This window comes from Pteropus alecto, unplaced genomic scaffold (assembly GCF_000325575.1).
Source record: "Pteropus alecto unplaced genomic scaffold, ASM32557v1 scaffold146, whole genome shotgun sequence".
NCBI lineage: Eukaryota > Metazoa > Chordata > Mammalia > Chiroptera > Pteropodidae > Pteropus > Pteropus alecto.
Window position 1 is genome coordinate 3,530,568 of NW_006442107.1, and position 21,856 is coordinate 3,552,423.

General features: G+C 47.6%; 1 protein-coding gene across 2 annotated transcripts in view; it reads left to right on the forward strand.

Annotated features, from left to right (window-relative positions):
- The first annotated feature begins 1,253 nt into the window (after window positions 1-1,253).
- The window catches only part of MYO5B (myosin VB), a 113,410-nt gene continuing 92,807 nt past the window's right edge, over window positions 1,254-21,856 (forward strand). Inside the window, exons 1-5 of one of the 2 annotated variants that reach the window (XM_025038578.1) lie at window positions 1,254-1,839; window positions 11,480-11,561; window positions 12,108-12,248; window positions 20,796-20,918; window positions 21,682-21,765. In XM_025038578.1, coding sequence (XP_024894346.1) covers window positions 1,385-1,839; window positions 11,480-11,561; window positions 12,108-12,248; window positions 20,796-20,918; window positions 21,682-21,765 — 885 coding nt within the window. In that variant the 5' untranslated portion in view covers window positions 1,254-1,384. Of the gene's footprint in view, window positions 1,840-3,712; window positions 3,919-11,479; window positions 11,562-12,107; window positions 12,249-20,795; window positions 20,919-21,681; window positions 21,766-21,856 lie in introns of those variants that run through there. The other variant, XM_025038579.1, reaches the window with a different exon arrangement.

The following is a 21,856-nucleotide window of genomic DNA, read 5'->3' on the forward strand; positions in this document are numbered from 1 at the left end:
TGCCCTCAGCAAGAATTGTCCAAGAGACATCCGTCCGCATCCAGGTGAAATGAGAGAAGTCCCTGCAGGTGGTTTAGTTATCAGGGACTCAAAGGCCAGGTGGTATGATTGGTCGTTGGGGTGAGTGAGGGTCAAGATGAAATGCAGCTGGATTCACTGGGCAGCAGGGCCCTGGGCACCTGGGTGAGACTTTGTGCTCTTCTGGGACTTGGCTTCTCACCTGTATAGGGAAAGGACTTAAGCTGGCGGAATTCCTGGTTTCCCCCACCCCCCAGCTCTAAGCGTGTGATGTTATCAGTTACAGAGCTCCAGGCGATCTTCTTGGGTCAAAGTTTGTTGCATATTTTTTGCCATTTGTCCTAGCTTTCCACCTGGATTCACTTTCCCCCCACTGCAGCATCAGGTGCTTTAAGAATATGAAGTTTAATTGCACGTTATTTAATATCACTGAGCCAAGATGCGGGCGCTCGTCAGGTTGGGCTTGTCAATGAGGACGTCCCTCTGGGCTGTGGGTTAAGCGCTGCGTGTGGAACTCTGCAGGTGGAAACGGTGCATGCACTGGGTCTGCCGCCCTCCAGTGCCTTACCTGTTCCTCGGCTGTCGGTTCTCATTCCACGCCCTTCATTCGAGGAGCCCTCTCCTACCAGTTACCCTGAACCAGAGGAGGGGACGGGAAAAGGAGGGTGGGTTTTTATTTTTTAAAGCTTTGATCATTCGGTCATTAGCGGGTGTGATGATCAGTTTGAGCGACTTTTTGGGCCCTCGTTGCCATTTCCACTTAGTGGTGTGAGACAGACTTCTGGAGCAGCGAGCGGCTGGGGATGAAATGGGGTTCTGGGGTGCTGGGGGTCCGACAGCAGAGGGGAGAGGGCACGGTGCTGGGCTTATCCTCCACGCTCCTCCTGAACCGTCTCCCCGTGTCTCTTCCAGCCCCAGGATGAACACCTGAGCAACTTCTGCCAGCTGCTAGGGGTGGAGCACAATCAGATGGAGCACTGGCTGTGCCATCGCAAACTGGTCACCACCTCGGAGACGTACGTCAAGCCCATGTCTCTGCAGCAGGTGGTCAACGCGCGCAACGCCCTGGCCAAGCACATCTACGCGCAGCTGTTCGGCTGGATCGTGGGCCACGTCAACAAGGCCCTGCACACCTCCCTCAAGCAGCACTCCTTCATCGGGGTCCTGGACATCTACGGGTGGGTTGGCCCACGCCCATCCCGCTTCCCTGTGGTGGGTGGCGTCTGCCCGCTGGCATTTTAGGAGCCAGCAAGGGCCTTGGGACTTCCTCAGTGGTTTTCAGCCAGGGAATGGTATTTTGGGTTGTCGTAGAGCCTGCTGGGGTCACTACTGCCTCCTAGTGGCCTAAGGCCAGGGATGCTACATTATGGAGAACAGTCCCAAAGAAGAATGGGTCCTGTCCAAACACCAGAAACCCTGTGGACATCCGTTTTTATACCTGCAAAGCAGGTCCAGAGAGGGAAATGTCTTGCCCAGCAACGGACTGGAAGTTACTGTGGACTTAAATTCAGGTTTTGTATCTGTTGTGTTTTATTTAAATCTACCATTCGGCCTTGTTCACCTTATCACCAATCAAGGTGATTATTTTAATTTTGCCATAATTTTGCCTAGCGCTGCACAGGTTTGTGTGGTGCGCGGTCATTCTCGAGTTTTCGCTTCCTCTCCGAATCCTAGCCCGATGGAGACAACTGTTATTCATAACAACATGTTTTTCAGGGAGAGCCAGCACGGCATAGTGAAAAGTCTACCTGAGGAGTTGTCAGGAGACCGGTATTTTGACTCGCTACTGTCACCAGCTCGTCGAATGACTGCAGATCACAGGTCCTTTCTGGGCTTTAGTTTCCATAGCTTGAAATGAAGTTTTGAGCCACAGTCCCTCTGAGGTTCTTTCCAGACCCTTATAGAATTGTTAGAAATTGCATGTACTGGACTGCAACCTCCCTCGCGCTGCCTTTATGATCGATGTCTTGCCCTCTTTAAGCTAATAATAGATTAAAGTCCTCCTGGATCTTTATATCATAGGAGCCATGGCTTCTGTCTTAAAATAGAAATTCGGACCCATAGAAGTGCAGAGTTGTGAGAACAGTGACGCCTTTGTGGAAGCAACTGCCCGGTGGGCCGATGATGAGCCGGTACTCGCCTTACGTTGAGGCCGTGGTTAAGGAGATGCCTCTCTAGAGGTGGCCACTCCCCGTGCCAAGATGGGCTGTCCTCGCGACATCTCTGCTGCTCTGGTTCATCATTGGGTTTCAAATCGAACCATGTCGCATGCTGGGGAGGTAACGGGAGAAGAAAGAAGCTCGATTTCTGGCGTCACAGAGGCCCCCGGAACGGGCTAAAGAGTTGTATTCGTGATACAAGGTGCACCGGAAGAAATTGTCGTGGGGTCAGTGGGAGGGTTAGGACACTTAGAGCTGATGAGTTTCAAGGCAGGAGAGGGCGAGCTCGTTGGCACAGTCAGGGAAAGCTTTATGTGGGAGGTGAGGTTTGAGCTGGATCTTTTAAAAGGAGGAAGTAGCACATGGGAGGCACCAAAGCAGAGTGTGAAAGGACACCTAGGTGATGGGGAATAAACAGTGGAGAGGCACCCTAGTGCGGGGAGCAGGAGAATGCGTTCTCTCCGAGAGCATCAGGGTTTTAGCTGAGGTGGGCAGGCTGCTGCTCCTTCTGGTCAGTCGAGTGCCTGTTTCGTGCTCAGCCTTTCTATTTGCTCTGGAGAGAGCATGGAAAGGTCTGTGCCCATCTGTCAGTAATTCTGGATTATTCTTTCCTCTGCGTGAAGATTTTCAGGTTATTGAGTTTCTCCAAAAACTGACCTTTTTGTGTTACCTTCTGAAAGAGGACCCAGAGAAATTCAGGCTGTAGCATCTGACCCGATTCCTTGCATCTACCTGGGCATCTAATTTTACTGAGTTTTCGATTTGGGAAGATTAACATGCAGACTCGTTAGTTGCATGTACAAATATTTTGACTGCAGTGCTACTGATACATACAATCTCATGCTTCAGCTCTGTTACAGTTGCATACTGTTTCAGCCCTTCCAGACGTCCCCAGGGAAAGGCTTTTCTCATTGGTGAGGAGCCTCTGTGAGTTGGGCTCCTGGTATTGCTGAATCTGGGCTCATGCAAACTGGGGTTTTGTGCTTCCATCTGTTATTTAATTTTTACAATTGAATTTATCTTCTCTGAGGTCTTGTGACTGCCCAAAGGGGAGAGAGAGATTGCAGGGAAGGCTTGACAGTGGTTTGAAAGGAAGACTTGTCCATAGATAAGTGGGGATCCTGAGGGCTCTGTCTCCTCTTTTTGGTGCCAGCTCCTGACCTGTGCATCTTCCTCATCTCAGAGTGTCATATGTCGGGAACACATGACAGCTTCCCAGTGAGAGCAGGGTCCCATTGCGGGACCAGGCAGCATAGAAAGGGCCATATTTGAGCCCTCTTGGGAATGTTCCTATTCTTTACACTTCCAGGCATGCTATACTGTTTTCTTTTCTCTTTTTTTAATTCCCGTTCTTTCTCAGAAGCTAATTTTCTTTTTCAAACTGTGTCATAAAGAAGTCATATTTAAAAAGTGATTCACTCTCCTCCCGGGGAGAGAAATGCCATGCATGCTTCCTCCTCCAGTATACTAGGTGCCATGCCGAGTTCACACCCTATAAGCAGAGTTCATGACAACAAGTTAGACACAAGGGGCGTTCAGAGTTGGCTGCGCTCCTGGGCCATTTGTTGCCAAGAAAGCTCTCAGAGACATTCCGTGACCATGCACGTGTGCGCTCTTCAGCAGTCTGGCCTGCCTAGAAGTCATTATGTAAATTTGCACTGGCCTTGGTTCTTTTTTGGTCAGAGGGCATGGAAGGAACTCCTAGGAGATTAAAACCAAACACTTCACCACAGAAAAGCAGGTAACTTGAATCTGGGAGGTAGGTACTATCTCTGATCCATCAGGTCAGCGACATCATTTCTTAATCCAGGAGAAAATAATGGAAATCTGGGATGACTTCTGTTGAGCTATTTTTTTGTCCTCTCCCTGTCCCAATCAAGGAGTCTTTCTGTCTTTTTCTCTTTAGACTTCAGACCCCTTTCAGAAACCCACTGAACCTTTATCGTTCATGTGGTCATCCCTCGGTTACCTGGAAGTGGGCCTCACACGTGATACTCGACCTCTCTCATCTAACCACCACCACACCATTTCAAACTAATTCCTATCTTTAGGTTTTATTTATGATGTAACTGTGGGAAGTTATTCTCTCTAGGGAGCCTGCCATCCTTCATGGCATCAGAAAATTCCAGCATTACTTTTTATTTTTTTGAGTTTTCTGCCCAAATCCCTGACCAGACACTGGAGAGGGAGACCATTGTCTCACTCGTTTCTCAGCCCTACTATGGGGATACTTGGTACACATAGAAGATGCCCTTGGGATGACCTGAAGTCTTTGATTTTCTTATTCTTCCTTGTCACCTGTGAGCAGAAGGATGGCATGTGGAAGCTGGAGAGAATGGGAAGGGTGGTGGGGATGTGTTTCTGAATGCATTAAACCCCGTTCATTAAGAGAGAAGGAATAAGGAGTTGTCTCTCTCTCTCATTAGGTTAAAAATATGCAAAACTAGCAAATAAAGATTGGAATTGCTGCCCTCTACCCCACATGTAGGCACAAATTACTTCAGCTGGGATGAATTGTAGCCATTTGGGTGTTCCTGGCTCACCAAACTTGTTCTGGAGACAACTGAAAAGAGTTCTGTAGCGTAGACAAGCCACTCCAGATTTTTCTATAAATGTTTAAAATGTTATCATCAGAATCAGCAGTCACCGTGAATAAACACTCGCTTCTATATATATATGTAAGCAAACAGTGCACGAGCCGGCATAACACACACGTCTCCCCTCATGCTGTTCTAACTGGTGGTTAGTTGAGATGGTAGGAAAAGGCTGGCAGAAGGGTGGCTTCACTACACCTTGCTCCCCTGCCCCAGCTCCAAAAAAGTGCAAAGCAGGCAACACCCAGAGCAAGTTAACCAAGTCAAGCCAAGGCTCTTTCCTTAACTAGGGATCTGTGAAGTTGCCTGCAGGGTATTTCTTATCAGGCAGGGGACAGAAATTAATAGGTGAGAGGCAGGCAGCTTTTGTCTGGGGTTTCCTTTTCATGTTGCATTAACCAGCGCTGGCCTCTATAGGCTTGATTAATTGCAACCATAAAGCTTTATTGCTCTCTGCCCCTTGAGGCAACAAGAAAGAAATGGCTTCCTTTTGGGACAAACATGTTTATTTGTCTTTGACTTGAGCCTTCAAAATGCCGAAGTAGCAGGGGCTTTGGCTGTGACCAGCTGGTTCTTGAGGAAGATGTTTGGCCTAGGGGACTTTTGGAGCAAGGCAGGGTTACAGATTCCTGCGTGAGGAACCTGTGGGGAGGATGCTGAGGGAGGACAGGGATGTTCGGGCCCCAGGAAGCAGGAAATGGGGTTTGCTGAGATTTTACATCCTTCTCAGCCCTCTCATGCTGCTTTCTATGTCTCTTGTGGTATTTCCTAACTTTAAATTAGCATCTAGCTCTATTCAGTGCTTTTCGATGATGTGTTTTAACATATTAAAATTTGAACTATTAAAAAATACATAAAATTTACTCCCTTAAGCATTTTCAAGTATACAGTTAAGTGGTCTTAAATACATTCACATTGTTGTGCAACAGATCTCTGGAGCCGTTTCACACTGGAAAACTGAAACTCTGTACCCACGGAACAACTCCCATTTCCCTTCCTGCCAGCCGCTGGAAACCGCCATTCTCCTCTCTGTGGATTTGACTACTTTAGATACCTCATATAAGTGGAATCATGCAGTATTTGTCCTTTTGTGACTGGCTTACTTCGTTTAGCATAATATCCTTAAGATTCATCCATGTTGGAGCATGTGACAGGATTTCCTTCTTTTTAAAAGCTGAGTAATATTCCATTGTATGGACATACCACAGCTCATTCGTCCATTCATCTGTTGATGGATATTTGGGCTGCTTCTACCTCTTGGCTATTATAATGATAATTCCTACCAGTAGTGCACTAGGGTTCTAATTTCTCCACGTTCTGTTTTTTTTGGTGGTAGCCATTCTAATAGGTATAAGGTGGTATCTCATTGTGGTTTTGATTTTTCTCTAATGATTAGTGATGTTGATCATCCCTTCATATGCTTTCTTAACCATTTGTAGGTCTTCTTTAGAGTAATGTTCTGGTCCTTTGCTTACTTTTTAATAATTATTTGTTTTTTGTGGTTGACTAGTAGAAGTTCTTTATACATTCTGAGTATTAATCTCTTATCAGAAATATGATTTGCAAATGTTTTCTACCATTCTATAGGTTGCCTTTAATGATATATTTTAAGTAAATTTCTTAGACCCACTGTTTTCTTGGTCACACACTTCAGAACAGACTAACAGATAATTTTACAGTCTTGGTTATTCAGAGAAGACTACCCAGTTCTTCTGACCAGTATGAAAAGGTTTCATGAAGGATGCAGGGGGAAGTCAGTGATTGCATTTACCCTCCAGCCTGTGAACAGTGGCCTAGCCTCAGACAGCCCTGAAGATCCCTGGACATGTCTTCTTCAGAGTGGACATTCATGGCTGGCTCCAGTGTTCTCAGATTTAGCAGATCACCTGAAGCCATTGGGTTCACCCTAGAATCTCCAAGTCTCCCAGGAGAGCCTTGTAACTCAGTGTTCTAAAGTCAAGTTGAACTTTCCAGAATTGCTTCAACACAGCCTTTGGAGTCTGGCGGGAGCCAGACACTCCTGCATACTCCTAAGGCTCAGATAACAACCCATTTCTCTCTGTCCATGCCGGTAACCCCAAGAACTCACCCTCCTTTAAAAGCCTACAGTGCATCTCTGTTTCTTAGGTGGTTTCATGTGCTGTTCCCTATTATCTTCCTGATACCTCTTCTGGACAGAGACCATGACTTGTTATTCTCTGTAGTTTTCAAGGTTCTTGGGACAGTTGACTGATAGGTTGGGTTTACCATGTGGTGGGCATTTTCCTGTTCCCCATTTGGAGTTCCAGGCACAAAGATGAGCCTGGAGTTGGAGCACGCTGCAAACCGAATAGATCGAGATCTTCTGAAAGAAGAACCGTTCTTGATCTTAAGATGTGAGCAGTTCCCAGGACTGTACTGTCCTTGAAGGACAAGTTCTATGTGGGGACATCTAGACACAGAAACACATGAGTAGAATTAAAGTCCTGCCATTCTAAAATATGGCCAGTATCCCAAGGTTGTTTAGTAAAGAGATCAGAAGAGTTGGCCTCCCTAACAGCCCACAAGATGCTCTGGTGAGATTTCATGGGCCGCAGTAGAGAAAGAGACCCTAATAGGATAGTTGGCCCATTTCTCTGAGCCCAACACATGAAGGCCTCGTTTTTAAAGGCTTATCTAGAGGAAATTTCCCACATTACTTTTTTTTTTTTTTTGACTTTTCATAATCATTATCTGGAAATGCTCTTCTATATCTATGGCCCTTATCTTCTCATGTGACTTTCGGTAGAATGGTCAATAGTAATCATGGTAAAATAGAAAGCTGAGGCTGAGCTAAGAGAGTCCTGTTCCTTTGACCATATTCTGGAGGAAGGACTGTTTCCCAGACTTCAAAGCATCTCACTGCCTCTCTGCTCTGGAGTGAGGGATTCATAGAGGTTAATAATTAATCTCCAGAGTTTTTATTACAGTTTCACTTTTCAAGAAACACTGCCTTATTTTTAGAAGCATTTGTGGCTTGTATCACACCTTGAAATTGGGATAGAATGAGAAGGAAATTGTATACTTTTCTACTACATTTTGGAGATAGGAGGAAATTGAAGTAAGGGCGAGAATGGTATGACTACGAGTACAGATCTCATGTTTCAGCATCAAGTCTTATTCTACGTTTTGACCTTCCTTCCCCCCAAGGATTCTGGTCTAAATAGTCTCGACATTGATTTTACAGGGGAAATCTAAATCCCTCTGGAATATAAATTTTTTTGTGATATGTTAATGTTGTGGATTGTAAATTGATTCATTGTGTTTATTTTAAAAAGTCATCTCTGTTGATGGGAAGAATTACTACAGATATAATTCCATTGCACAGAAAGGTTGCCCCATCTCCCTGACTGTGGCTTTCTGAGGTCAGTCATCTTAGACATTTTCCAAGCTACTCAAACCCCTCATTTCTCTCTGGCCCTCCGGCATTACAGTAATTACCTTAGATGGCAGAGGAATTGTTTCCAGATAATGTCTTAGAAATAGGGAAATTATGAGCTAATTTCAGGCCTTCTCAAATTAATGAGAATGTTCTTTGTGGAGTGCTACCAATGTAAACCTTTAAAAAATGATAAGTGGGAGATATTTAAATTCTTTATCTGTGGAGCTCAGTACAAGCCCTACAAACACACCCAGTTGCTATTATCTGGCCACTTGCAAGGGTGGCTCTTTTATCTTCCTTCTGAGTTTTATTAATTAAATTTCCTCTGGGGCTTGGCTGATGTCAGCAACCTCTCTTGAGGTGCGGTGGGCTAATAGGGGAGGAAATGAGGTTCTAAGTGACAAAACTAGGTCTGTAGGACCACAGTATGGCTGAGAGGGCCGCAAACCAGGATAATGACTGGCAGACATAGTGCATCCCTCCTGCGTGGTCTGGACTACAGCTCCAGCTGGGACTTTGCATCTTTGATCTTGTTTTAATAACCTAAACTCCTACGTAGGCATGACCAAAGGCTGTTCTTTAATGTGGCTATCAGTAAGCAGTTGACTCCTTTGATCTCAAAATGACTTCTCACATCTCCATGTTTTATTCTTTAAGGGGGGAAGTGTGTGCAGAGGAAGAGAAGTCTGATGTTTCTGGGCACTGACCTGGCCCCATTGGATGTCTGATGCATTTATTTTTGCTGGTCCCTCTGCATTGGCTGATACCTCTCGACTACCGCCAACCCCAACCCCCACCAGCGGCAATGCCAACATTTTTATTTGGGTGTAGTCATAAGGGAGTACAATCTGTTTGGAAAGGCTGACGTCATTTTATATAAGACTGAGAAAACGCAGTTGTCCAAACTGAAGAATGAGAGAGGTGAAGATTTAAGGTTGTGGAGAAGGGTAAAGCCTGAGCCCCCAGCCCCGGCTCCCCCGGTGGTGACATCACTCTCCACGTGCTCGGATACCTCCACTTCCGATCGTTCTTGTCCACAGCCCTTCCAATTCATTTCTTCCTCCTTTTCTTCATGAAACTTTCATTCGTCCCTAAATTAAGAATATGGTCTCAGAAGTCAAACTCTCTGGGTTCAAATAGTGGCTCTTTTGCCTACTGACTCTTTGATCTGGGGCAGATGATTTACTCTCTCCATACCTTAGTTTGTTCAGCTGTAGAATCGGCTTAATAGTAAACCCTAACTGCTTGGTCGTTGTGGGCATTAAAAGAATGAAAGCTCATGAATCACTTGGGCCTAGTACTCTGTAGGCGCTCATTCCAACTCATTCAGCCTGTCGTGTAAAGGAGAAAAAGATACCTCTTCCTCCTAGATTTCTGCCCCTTTTCACTGTCTTGGCCTGATGACATCGCTCAGGGGGCAGGATGGCCCCACATTTTGTAGCTAAAGCTGCTGATGCTGTTATAATGTTCTTAGCTTGGTGAGATCTACCACATCCATGTTGTGCAGGTGAATCTCACCTGGTCACCTTGTTGGTCATTCAAAATCCTCTCATTTCTACCTTCCTTAATGGCTTTAGAACATTTCCAGTTTAAGTCAAGCTCTGATTGGATCTTGCCTGGATTATTACTCTAGTAATTATTGCCTTATTCAGTTTCCTGCCTTGAGTCTTGTAATCCTTCCCCCAAATCACAATTTTCTCCACCCTTCAGCCAGTTCTAAGATGCAAATCTGATTGTCATTTCTTAATTTAAAATCCTTCAAATTCTCCCCATTGCCCCTGGTAAAAACCCCTCAGTGTAGTGTAGCACACAAGGCCTGCAAGCAGGACCCCTGCCTGGCTCTGCAGTGCCATATCTCATCTCTCTACCCAGCATCCTTCCTGTGGGCTCCATGGCCTCCATCCACATAGTGATCAAACCAGTTGCAGACATTTGAGTTGAGCAGTAAGTGACAGTGTCGATATGATAGAGAGTTCAACAAGTCCTTTTTTAAAGTTGAAACCCAACAAACACATCCCCAGTGATCATAGATTATTCACAAAGTACAAATGACTAGTTCCCATATACAGAAAAATGTTGAACTTCATTGATGATAAAAGAAATGAAAATTCAGACAAACATATTATTCATGTAGTAAGTCACCAAAAACTTTTAAAAGTTAATCTACACTAGGGACCAAAGAGCTATGATACGTGAATACTCCCAGAGAGGTACAAGGCTAGAACACAAGGGAACATTTGGGAGAGATGAAAATGTTCTACAGCTGAGTTGGGCTGGTAGTCACACTCTAGAATATTTGTCAAAACTCATTGAAATACACCCTTAAATTTGCTGGATCTTCCTTATGTAAACTCTTAGTAAACAAAAACAAAACAAACAAACTAAAAACACTCTCCATTAGTATTAGGAGAACAGGACACTTTCATACATTGGGTTGCTGGGGTGGGAATGGGGTGATAACATAAATTAGTTCCACCTTTCTAGAGGTTAATTTGCTTCAACCTTTTAAGAAACCATACTCTTATGTAGTGATTCTCCTTCTAGGATAACACTCTGTGGACGGAATCGTGAATCCAAAGAGATATATACAGTATTTGTCACAGCATTAATAGCATCTTAAAACGGGAAAAGGAACCAAAATGTTCTGCAATAGGGGATTGGTTAAATATGATTCATCTGTGTAGGGGGCACTGCCAGCCCATGAGGAGCCTTTGTTTGAATTGGAAGAAGTCACCCCATCTGATTGGAACACCCTCTCCCAAGCTCGTGAAGGAGGTACCCGCTAAATTTCAACCTCACTTGTCCCCTCACCTGGGCGCCCTATGCAGTCGTCACGTCAGTCCATACAACGATTGATGAGGCAGACATTAAAACTGCTGCTTTTGGAGAACGATGGCATGGAGAAATGTTCGCAATAGAAAGCTAAATGATGAAAATAGGAGGTCTCATTTTACACGTAATTCTCATTTGTTCAGAAATGTAGTATCAACGAAAGGAAACCTACCAAAATATAACTGTCGGTGAGACGAGTGACGGAATCGTGGGTGACTTTCTCCCTTTTACATCTGCTTTCTCTCAATTTTCCTACTGTTAGTCCTTTTTCTGATTGTGAAAATGGATATGCATTCTTACTCTGCTAATTTAACAGGGTGCTCTGTCGTGCTGGTACCTGCAACAGTGGTCTCTGGGCACGAGAGCAGAAACCGGGACTTCAGGAGAGAGGATGAGGGCACTTACTGAGGTCCCAGCGGTTCCTTTGTTACAAGGAAATGTCTCTTACTTTGTCCTCTCTTCTTTCCATTCTGTAGGTTTGAGACATTTGAGGTAAACAGCTTTGAGCAGTTTTGTATCAACTATGCAAATGAGAAGCTCCAGCAGCAGTTCAACTCGGTAGGCTTGGTTTCTGGGCCTGAGCTGTCAGGGTTGGGGGACCTCTCTCCCTGAGAGTGATGGCCAGGCCGCTTCTCTTCCACCCAGGGCCGGTGGGCTCTGCTCTGCCCTGTCCTTGATTTCCTGGTGGTGCCCCAGCTTTAGGAAGGCATTCCCCAATGCTCAGGAGGAGGTCTGAATGGGGCGGCCGAGTTAACAGGGTAAATGGTCCTCCTCTTGACTTTGACCCCCACTGCTCCTGAACTTGGGCTTCTGGGATATTTCAGCACTTTCAAACACACATGAGTCTTCTTGTGATTGGTTGGGATATGACCAATATAATCGCAGGTGATTATTAGAATGTCCTGGAGAGGGGGTTCACATAGGAGTGGGGATCACCTAGCTGAGCTGTTCTGCAGTCATGGCTGTAACTCAGCACTCACACCTTTTCTGGTGGGTGCACACTAGCCTCCAGCACTCTGAACTCATGTGGCTGAAGCTCAGGGAAGATGAATGTTCAGGTGTGCCTGCCAGTCACTAACCTTGACCTTTCACTCCTTACCCTAGCATGTCTTCAAACTGGAGCAAGAAGAATACATGAAGGAGCAGATCCCTTGGACCTTGATTGATTTTTACGATAACCAACCTTGTATCGACCTCATAGAAGCTAAGCTGGGCATTCTGGACCTGTTGGATGAAGAGTGTAAGGTAAAACTGATGGAGCTGTCATTGAATTCATTCAGCCCCAGGCTTGGGGTGGGGGCAGAGGACAGCAGTGTGGTGCAGGGCAACACGCGAGATCTCAAAGGTGGAATTTCTGTGGTTAGCCAGCCTTTAGTGTGCCGAGAGAAGCACCAGCGTCCATTCTGTTTGCTAGACGGTAACACGTTGAGTGTGACTGCCAGCCGTTGCTTCGTTGGTGAACGTGTGCCTCTTTTGGCAGAGGCTGGGTGGTATGATTGGCATGGTATGATGGTGGTATGGATTTGATGCTCCAGATACCCTAGGTGCTTGGAGAATGACCCCAACATCTAGACAGATGTGAGGGTCAAGAGCTCAGGATCATCTTTGCTGTGCCAGATGGCTTGTGAGGAGTAGAGCTGCATGGCTTGGTGGCAGGTGAGGTCCATAGAGTTCCCGCATCCTTCTTTCTGTGGACTCTGCCTGGTAGGGCAGGAAAGTCCTGGATTGCCAGCATGGAGAGAACCAGACAGCCTTGGGCATGTGGGGCGGGGGCGAATCTGGGTGTTATCACCTAACTTCTTTGGCCTTTGGTTTCCTGCTCTGTAATTGGTGGGGGTTGGTTCCAGTGAGCTTCAGAATTTTCTCCTTGTTTGGTGGTTGGTGATAAGGAGGTCAATGTGTATCAGTTTCTTCTCCAGTGATGGAACACTAAACAAAGTGTATCGGAACCACACGATTTTTGGTATCGAAAGGGAAGAACCCAGTCGCTTTTCCTTTTTGGTTTCCCATGTCTTGCCTATACGCGGGGAGTGTGGCTTGATGGTTTGGGAGGAGGAGGTATTTTTCTTCCAGAAGGGTACTCCTAGTTTCATTGGCTATGAAAAGGAAAAGAAAAGGTTGCTAGAACAGTAGAAGACAGAGTGAAAATATCCCGAAGTCCACAGGCTGCACATCTCATGATTTTCAGCGGTTCTTCAGAGCTGTGGACTTTGTCCCGAGTCACATCCAGGCAGGGGTAGTTCCTCGCTGTGGAAGGAGAGTACCTGGGCGTGCTCTACCTGCAAGGTTGCAGTAAAGCTGATGTGACAATTACCCCATGCATCAAGTGGCACAGGCTGAGTGACGAAAGTCACAGTCCAGGCCTTCCACGCACTCTTTGGTGTTCACCACTCACTTTCTTGGTTCAGTGTCCACTGCCACCAGCTCCCCCTCCCGCATCTCTTTTGTGATTCTATCCATTGCCCGTCTCCTCCAGCTTCACACCCCCAACCCAAAGACAACACCATGTCCTTATGTCCTCCCCAGGCCTCTGGGATGCTGAGCCAGCATAGCTCCTCTGGCTCCAGGACTCCAGCTCTTCACTCCTTCTCCAGTGGTGCAGGTCAAGGTCTACACAGCTCTGAGGAACACGTGAGGCAGGCAGACCATCTCGTGCTGGTCTACCCGGTTCTGTGTTGAAGAGTTAACTGACATAAACCGAACCCCGCAGGGGCATGGCCTCTTTCTTCTCAGGTGCACACACACCTCTCAAAACACCTGAGTGCTTCCGGCTGGTTCATTCCACAATTTGAACAGCTGCCCAGTTGACTTTCAATAATTTACTCTGCCTTTAGCAGGCAATGGAGCACCGTTGGGGGGTCATTTTGACTTATGGTTTGAGGATCTGAGAGGTGTCACTACCCAAGGGAACATGTTCCAGGAGTGGTCAAGTCAGAGTGGTCAAAGCACTGTTCCTAGTGCAGAGGTGCATAGACCTCAGACTGCTGTCCAGAGGGTGGGACACGAGCCACCCAGGGGAAGCCCAGGGTAGTGCAGGGCTGGGGGCCAGGTGGTCAAGAGAGTGGTGGGAGAACTAGCAGGCGGCAGGAAAGTAGGCAGCGGCCGCAGGGAGGCCCAAGATGCAGATATTCAGCAATTATGAAATGCCTAGACCGGGCAGCCTTGGATGGTAGACTGTGCAGTTGGGGTCCCCAGACCCTCATGTTCTCAGTCTTCCTACTGAGTACACACCGCGGGGGGCATCCCTGTTGGAATCTATTTTCCTTTCGAGAAGCCAAGGGAAAGAAAAATCCAACTGTGTCCATGTGGATGATCTCTGCCTTATGCTCTGTGGAGCCTTCTGTTTGGATCAGATTTGTAAAATTGGGTGATTTCGGTTTAAGACCGTATGCAATTTAAACTCCTGCCGCTGCAGTTTGTCAGACACCCTGAATGTTTTATGCACCTACTATTTGTCTGATCTTGAGGGAAAATCCTCAGGAGAGGAGGAAGGATCTCCCTGCCAGGCAGCAGTGGGGAGGGACAGGGTGGTGCTCCGTGGAGCTCGGCCTGAGTGAGTGGAGGTGGGGCCGGGGAGGGCCGCCAGGGTCCCAGAGCAGGCTGGGAGAGGCATGGGCCACAGCCCAAGGGCAGCAGGATGACAGCTAAACAATCGAGGACAGGGGTGCCAACTCAGACTGAGGCAGCTGCTTGGTTCTCTGTTAGGTCTTGTGTCTCCCTCCCAAAGGCCCCTGAGAAGGGCAGGTCTGAGGAAGGCCTAGATTTCCTGCTAATCAAGCTGGTGGGAGCTCAAGCATTGAGATGTGGGATAGTATTGTGAATGAGGCATTTCTAAACTCACTGGCGGCCAGGGTCTTGGATGGAGCAGGCAGGGCAAGAGGAACACCAAATTAAGGAATGATACAGAATCTCCATGTAGAAATCTTTTTCTACTGGATTTAATTGCTCTGAGAGTTTAGAGGGATTCAATGTAAGCTGATGCAGCTTCTAGTACAGGTGGATTTTAAACCAACAGGTGTTAGTACATTTGTCAAAACTCATGGAACTGTATTTTACTGTATGGAAATTATATGACAAAAAATCCGACTTTCAAAAATAGGGCAGCCTGCTGTACCCTCTGGCAGTGTCCACGGCAGGCTAAGAATTCCCAGGGACTTGGTCTCGAGTGGGCAGCTTGGCAGACCTCAGAACTGGTCCTGCTGACCATGGAGCTGCCTCAGACACGTTCCTTTCCTCCTCTGTCGCTCAGGTACACTCTGCAGGATGAGAAAGAATAATGAGATTGCACTGTGAAGAATTGGGTTCTGTGTCCCTTATGTGACAGGACATAAAGCCAAATGAAGGATTAAACTCACGGTATAAAAGCAGCCATTGGGAAAATCACTTTTCCTGGATTTGACACCCAGTGGCAGGCAGGGCCAGTGAGCCAGGATTTAAATTAGAAACACAGAGATGGAGTGGCCATAGATTTAAAGGGGCAGCACACCGGGTAGCTGTCCCAGAGCCTGTGACTGGTGCTGGAAGCTGCAGACGAAGCATAGGGACCGGAATATTAAACTGCCGTGGATTCCTTCAGGTGGAAAAGCCACTTTGCAGTCATGGATTTATAGTCAGACCCAAACCAAAGCACAAACTGTAGCTGCTCCTCAGTAACCAAGGGGGCAGGTGAGAGGCTGTTTGCTTGTAGGGAGTGCTAACTTCCAGGCTGTCTTAAAGCCCCTGCCCCTGCCCAGAGCTCTCTCAGGCTGCTGTGGGGCTGCACAAGCCTACTCAGACCCGGCCTTTCCTGTGTCCCAGTCACCAGTACCCTCCCTGTTGGAGGAACAATGTGCCGGGGCTGGTAAGAGATGAGAGGGCAGAGCACGTTCCTCATAAGTGACATATTTGCATTTTAGCAGGAATTTTCTGAAAATGATACCTCGACACCTCTGAGGTCAGAGAGAGGGTGTTAGGGGCCCACAAAGGCAGGCTTCCGTGGGGCGGGGTGTGGGGAGGCAAGTTCCACCCCGTGTGACTGGTATTCTTTTGTTTTGATTGCCGACTGGGCGGACCTTCTGAATTGAGATCTCGTTCTTGCTGCAGTAGAGTGAAAGGCTCGAGACAGTGGAGAGGCGAATGCCCTTCTGTGTCCTTACCTGGGCCCAGCCTGCTCTCAGGAGAGCTTACTCTGTATTAAGAGCAGGGATTCGTGGTGTTTTAAGACGTAGCCCCAGAGGTCTCCTTGTCTAGCACATCTGTGAGCAGGTTAGAGATCTGTGATGGAGGGAGGTGGAGTGGCCTCATTCTACATCTCTTCACTCATCTGCCCAACAAACCCTGTGTCCTGCGTAAGCGACTGACCCACTGCCCTTTGACACTCTTCCCTGGGGGCCAGGCAAGCACTGGAATCATCACCTGTGATGATAGGGAAATGGAAACAGGAGGAGATGGCTGAGAAAAAAAGAATGTCCCCAAAAAGGCTGTTTGAGCAGAGAAGTCATGAATGAAGGGGTGTCCTGGGCAAGGGGAATGTCACTTATGCAAAATCTGACATGGTCTGATTTGTCCAGAGCCCGTGGTCGTGGCAGGTGAGGGTGGGGAGCAGTAAGCGTCTGAGGCTAGGAGGATCTGGCGTTTGGACTTGAATCAGAAGGCTTTGGGGACTGAAGAGCGTGAAGCGGGGGAGTGATGTGATCAGATGCCAGTCATTTTCCAGCAGATCTCTCTCGTAACTGTGTGAAAGCGAAGTCGGAGAGAGAGCCTGGACTGCATTTCGGTCATCTGGGTGGAAGAGGACTAGGGCTTGAAGAGAGGGGAGAGGGGCTCAGGAAGGAGCTCAGTGCTGAGGGTCTGCAGGCCACTGCATTTCACAGTGAGTCGTGGCTTAGAGCAGTTTCTAGGGAGTTGTCTGAGCGGAAGCCTAACTTCAGTTACCTGAGGAGAGACTGGGAGGTGAGGCAGTGGTGGTGGCAAGTTGGAATTCCCTGTGGAGGCTTGGCTGTGAAAAGGAGGAGGTGGGAGAGAGGAAAGGTGGGGGAGCGATCAACTGAGGATTCAGGGAGAGAGGGAGGATGGGCGGATCCTGGTCCCCGGGAAGCAGGGGGGTGGGTGGATGGGGCACTGGCTGGGAGGAGAAGCACCTCTTCCCGTGAGGAGGCTCGGAGGGGTAACCACTGGATGCAGATGTGCATCTGGACGTAGAATAGGAATTTGAGGGTTCCTGACAACCTCTATTTCCTTATGAGGGAGGAAATGAGGCATCTGCCTAGAGGTGGCAGGCAGGGTTAGAAGCTTGAGGAGAATGAAGGAAGAGGGGAATGGCTGTCCTTGAATAGGGAAGAGAAGTAGCAGAGTGCCTTCATTTCTTTGCTGAGGTCAGAAACCATAAATTGAGATATAGGTATTGCCAAAGCCAACTCCTAGCTTAGATCGGGGTGCAGTGTCTGAATCCACAGAGGTGATTCTCAGTGGAATTTGATTATTTTTTTGGCAGGAATACTAAATGATGCTAAGTTTTCAGAAGGACTTGATTAAGGGAGGAGGAGTTGAGGTGTGGTCATAGCCAGCCACCCAGATATGGGAGAGGACAGATTTGTACCTGGATTGGTCTAGAATTGTTTCGCTGAGCACACAGAGGGGTGTTTTGTGAAGGTGGTAAAGTAAAGGCCCAGAACTGGCCCTGGGGATGGCTGCCCGGTGGGGAGAAAGGAGCCGTTGCCATCCAGAGAGCTGTTAGGACAGCAGAGTCCTGGGGGCCCAGCCAGGCTTCTGTGATGGCAGGGAGGGTCCCAAGGTGTTGATGGTGGCCTGGTCACTTGAGAGGTCAGCAATGGTGGCGGCATCAGGGGGCCCACAGCGGTGTGGGATGGAACAAGATCGCGAGTAAGTGACTAGGGAGGCAGTTGTTGGCGGCCGTGCCCCAGGAAGACAGGGACAGGAAGCAGAGATGGAATAACTGGCTCTGAGGTCCTTACCAGTCATCTCTCGTCGGGCAGGCGATGTCCCAGGCCTGTGATGGCAGCCTGGCTGTGAGAGCACAGTGTCTGCCCAGGGATGCAAAGAAAAGCTGGTGAAAAGTTGTCCTGGGCCCCGGGCTGTTCAGGAAGAGGCGCTCAGTGAGCCCGGGGACTTTAACTCCTCTGCCCCCGCTATTTTTTCTATTTTATTTTAATAGCAAAGAGTAAAATCAGGTTTAATGTGTTTTCAACAGCTGTATGAGATGTAATTAAAAGACCATACGATTCGGCTGTTGAAAATACAAGTCCGTGAATTTGGTGCGCTCAGTGCTGTGCAGCTATCACCGCACCTCTGCAGTCAGCTGCAGAACATTTTCAGCCCTACGAGCCGTTGCTCCCCATTCCCCCCACAGCCCAGGCAACCGGTAATCTACTTCCTGCCTCTATAGATTTGCCTATTCTGGACGTTTCATAAAGGTAGAACCTTTAGTTTTTGATGTGTCCAGTGGCCAACACAGCAGGTCAGAGGGATAAGGCCTCTGAGGGACAGCCTTGCCCAGATTAGGGCAGAGCTGGGATCCAGGCTCCTGGCCCAGCACCCTCTTCACGTGACTTGAGAGAAGAGTGTAGATGCTTGAATGAAGCCACTTATACATTCTTTTTTAAAAGATTGGATTCACTGCATCTTCCAGAGGTACTGATAGCCATGCTCTAGATTTTAACAAATTACAAGATTTGCTTTTCTTATCCAGTGCCTGTTTTGAATCTACTTTTATGGAAAGATTTTTAGGAATAAGTACTTTCCACCTGACGCTGCCTTCCTGACTACCTTTAAAACTGTCGTCAGGCAGGAGAGTATAGTAGCGAGGAGCATGTGCTCCAGAGAAGCTTGTCCTGATTTGAACCACAGCTCTGCTGGTTCCCAGCTCTGTGTCCTTGGGCAAGTTGCCTAACCTCTCTGTCTCAGCTTCCTGGTCTGTCAAATATGGATAAACATAGTGCCTACCTAGCTCATAGGATTATTGTGAGGATTAAATGAGTCAATACATCTAAAATGTATAGAAAACTGTCTAGCAAATAATAAGCACTGTGGGCATTCACTGTTAGTAGTGGCTGAGAATCTCAATTGCCAATTCTTACTGGCCCTTCTTTTTAGTTGAGGATGGTGGGGAAAGGGGGGCGGTGAGAAGAGAGACTGACCCCTCATCATGAAATATGTACACACATGACCTTCCTCATTGATTCATGCCAGTCTGAATTAGGGAATGTGTGGGATTATGGACTCTTCTAACAGAAGTCTGATTACATTGTCAAGACGAGATGATTTTGATACCAGCAAATGTAAGTGTTGACCTAGGAAGGGCTTCTCCACAGTCCTGCTCTTCTTGGTCTGTCTGCCCCAGTTCTGCCAGTCTTGGGTCCATTGCATTCCCGTCCTCAGTCGTCATCACCTGACAGCCCGCTCAGGCTGACCCCTTCCTTCTCCCATGCCTGGGGTTTCTAAACACAGGATGCTTGGAGACAAATATAAAACGGTATATATAAAAAATGCTGAATTAGATATATTTTACTTTTTCTGCCCAACACAATAGCTTCCTTTGAGAAGTTTTCTTTTCTTGAAGTTCCTATGGCACTTAGCACTGGATATTCAATACTAGGTATACCAAATTGAATACTGAGAAAAATGTGTTTGCTTACAAAGTATTTGAGAAATTTGTTCTCAACTGTAAGCATTTTTCTTATGGCACAGATTTTGTTGATTTACTAAACAAAGCTCTTTTTAAAAAGCTAGTGCAAGGGTCACCTTCGACCCTGCCTGATCCAAATGTACAATCTAAACTCATGAAAGGTAAGTCAGTTCGTGACCCATAACTGAGGAATGCATGTGTGCTGTGCTGTTCAGGCGTGACAGGAAGGAGCTCCTTCCCATCAGAAGAGTCACCATCATCCTTGAGCATTTGAATGGTGGTCACAGTGACTCTGTGTGGTTGTAAAGCAAGATGATGCTTTTTCATTTTTGAAGCCATCTCCAGATGTGAGTGAAAGGGGCCGCTCTTCAGAATTCTTAATATATTGGAACCTCTAAATTTAAATTTAAATTTGGAGGAGGCAGAGATTAGTATTGCATAGTTCAGTCTCTAGCTACTGACTAGAACCCAGTTCTCAGTTCTTTGCGGGGCAGGAATAAACAGTAAGGCCCAGCCCTCGAACCCAACAAACTTACAGTTTGTGGTTACAATACACAAAAACCAGTGACGAGCAGCATTAGGTAGTGTATGTGTGAGAGCTTAGTCATGAGGAATTTCAGAGTGAAATCAAGAGTGGTCAGGAAAGGCTCCAGAGAGAAGGTCAGACTTGAGCTGAGCCTCGCCAGTGGTGTGTGAGATGAGCTGAGGGCAAGCGCACGCGAGCTTCCTGCTGCAGGAGTCCAGCCCGAGTGAGCGGGAGCGTGGCACTGGAGGTGGGCGTGCCGTGTTCGTGAAACAAATCACTGACCTGACGCGGAGGAGGAAAGTCTTCAGATTCGCTCCATGCGCCGTGACTCTGCTCCCGGGACCTTGGCCTCCACCCTCATCTTCTCTAACCCGTCCAGCATCTGCCAACCAGCAGGTTCTCTCAAGCTCAGCACACTCCTGTGGATGCCACGGGAACCAACCCCACGGTGTGCGGGGAGCATGGCATGGCAGGACCCTCAGTGTCCACGGTGGAATCTCGTTTGCCACGTCCACTTAGAGTCCAAGTCTGAGAGCTGAATCCAGCCTCATGAGGTCAGCGTACCGATGGACTCCATCCCTCTGCCTCAACTCTTGGCTCCCTTTTTCCTTTTCACAAAGCACCTGGTTTTGTGGTTCCACAGGTCCCCAAAGGAACTGACCAGAATTGGGCTCAAAAGCTCTATGACCGGCACTCCGGCAGCCAGCACTTCCAGAAACCCCGCATGTCCAACACGGCCTTCATTGTCGTGCACTTCGCGGACAAGGTGGGTCTCCCCTCTGTGGGATTTGGGGCTCCGTTAGCCCCACCCTAGGCAGACTTAGGGTGTCTGGGCTATGAGGGAGCTGTCCCGTTTGAATTCAAACAGGCTGAAGTCTCTTAGTTAAGGTCACCTCCCACCCTTTCTTCCCTTCCTACGCCATCTTTCTAGTGTGCCAACCTGTCACGGCACGGCAGAACCCCAGTGGGTGCTGGTACTTACATGCTTACCAAATATTCAACAAGAGTCTCTTTCCTGGGAATTTAGCAGCTGTAACAAAGTCACAAGTCTGTCTTCCAGAGCTTGAGAGAAAAAAGAAAACAGAGTGGAGCTCTTTTTTGGGTGGCTGCTTCTCAGTCACTGGAGGATACTTAGGATTTTCCTTCATGGATTTCTGCTCTGTGCGTACCGGCCCAGTGCTTCTCAGACTTCAGTCTGCATGTGAGTCACCCAGGGTCTTGTCAAAGTTCAAATTCAGGAGATCAGGTGTCGCCCAAAAGCTTCATTTACAACCCCCAAAGGAAGCCTTCTATTAGAGGGAACTCCTCTTGAAAACAGCGTTTTTCCACAAAATGAATACCCACTTCCCTCCACGTATCTCCTGATCTCACCTTCGGTTTGCATTTAATCTGTGGGTTTCCCATTTACTCACACCTGTTTTCAGAAAGCACCGTGTGGATGAGATGAAACTGCTCAAGAAGCTGCTGAAGGAAGCTGCTCGGTCGGGTGCAGCACTAACTCCTGTTTCTGTTTCCTGCCGCGGCCCCAGGTGGAGTACCTTTCAGATGGTTTTCTGGAGAAAAACAGAGACACAGTGTACGAAGAGCAGATCAACATCCTGAAGGCCAGCAAGGTACAGAGCATGAGAAGCAGGGGACTAGAGCAGGACTGTCCACAGCCAGAGCCGTGCATTTAATTCACAGTGCATTTAAGTTCTGTTCACA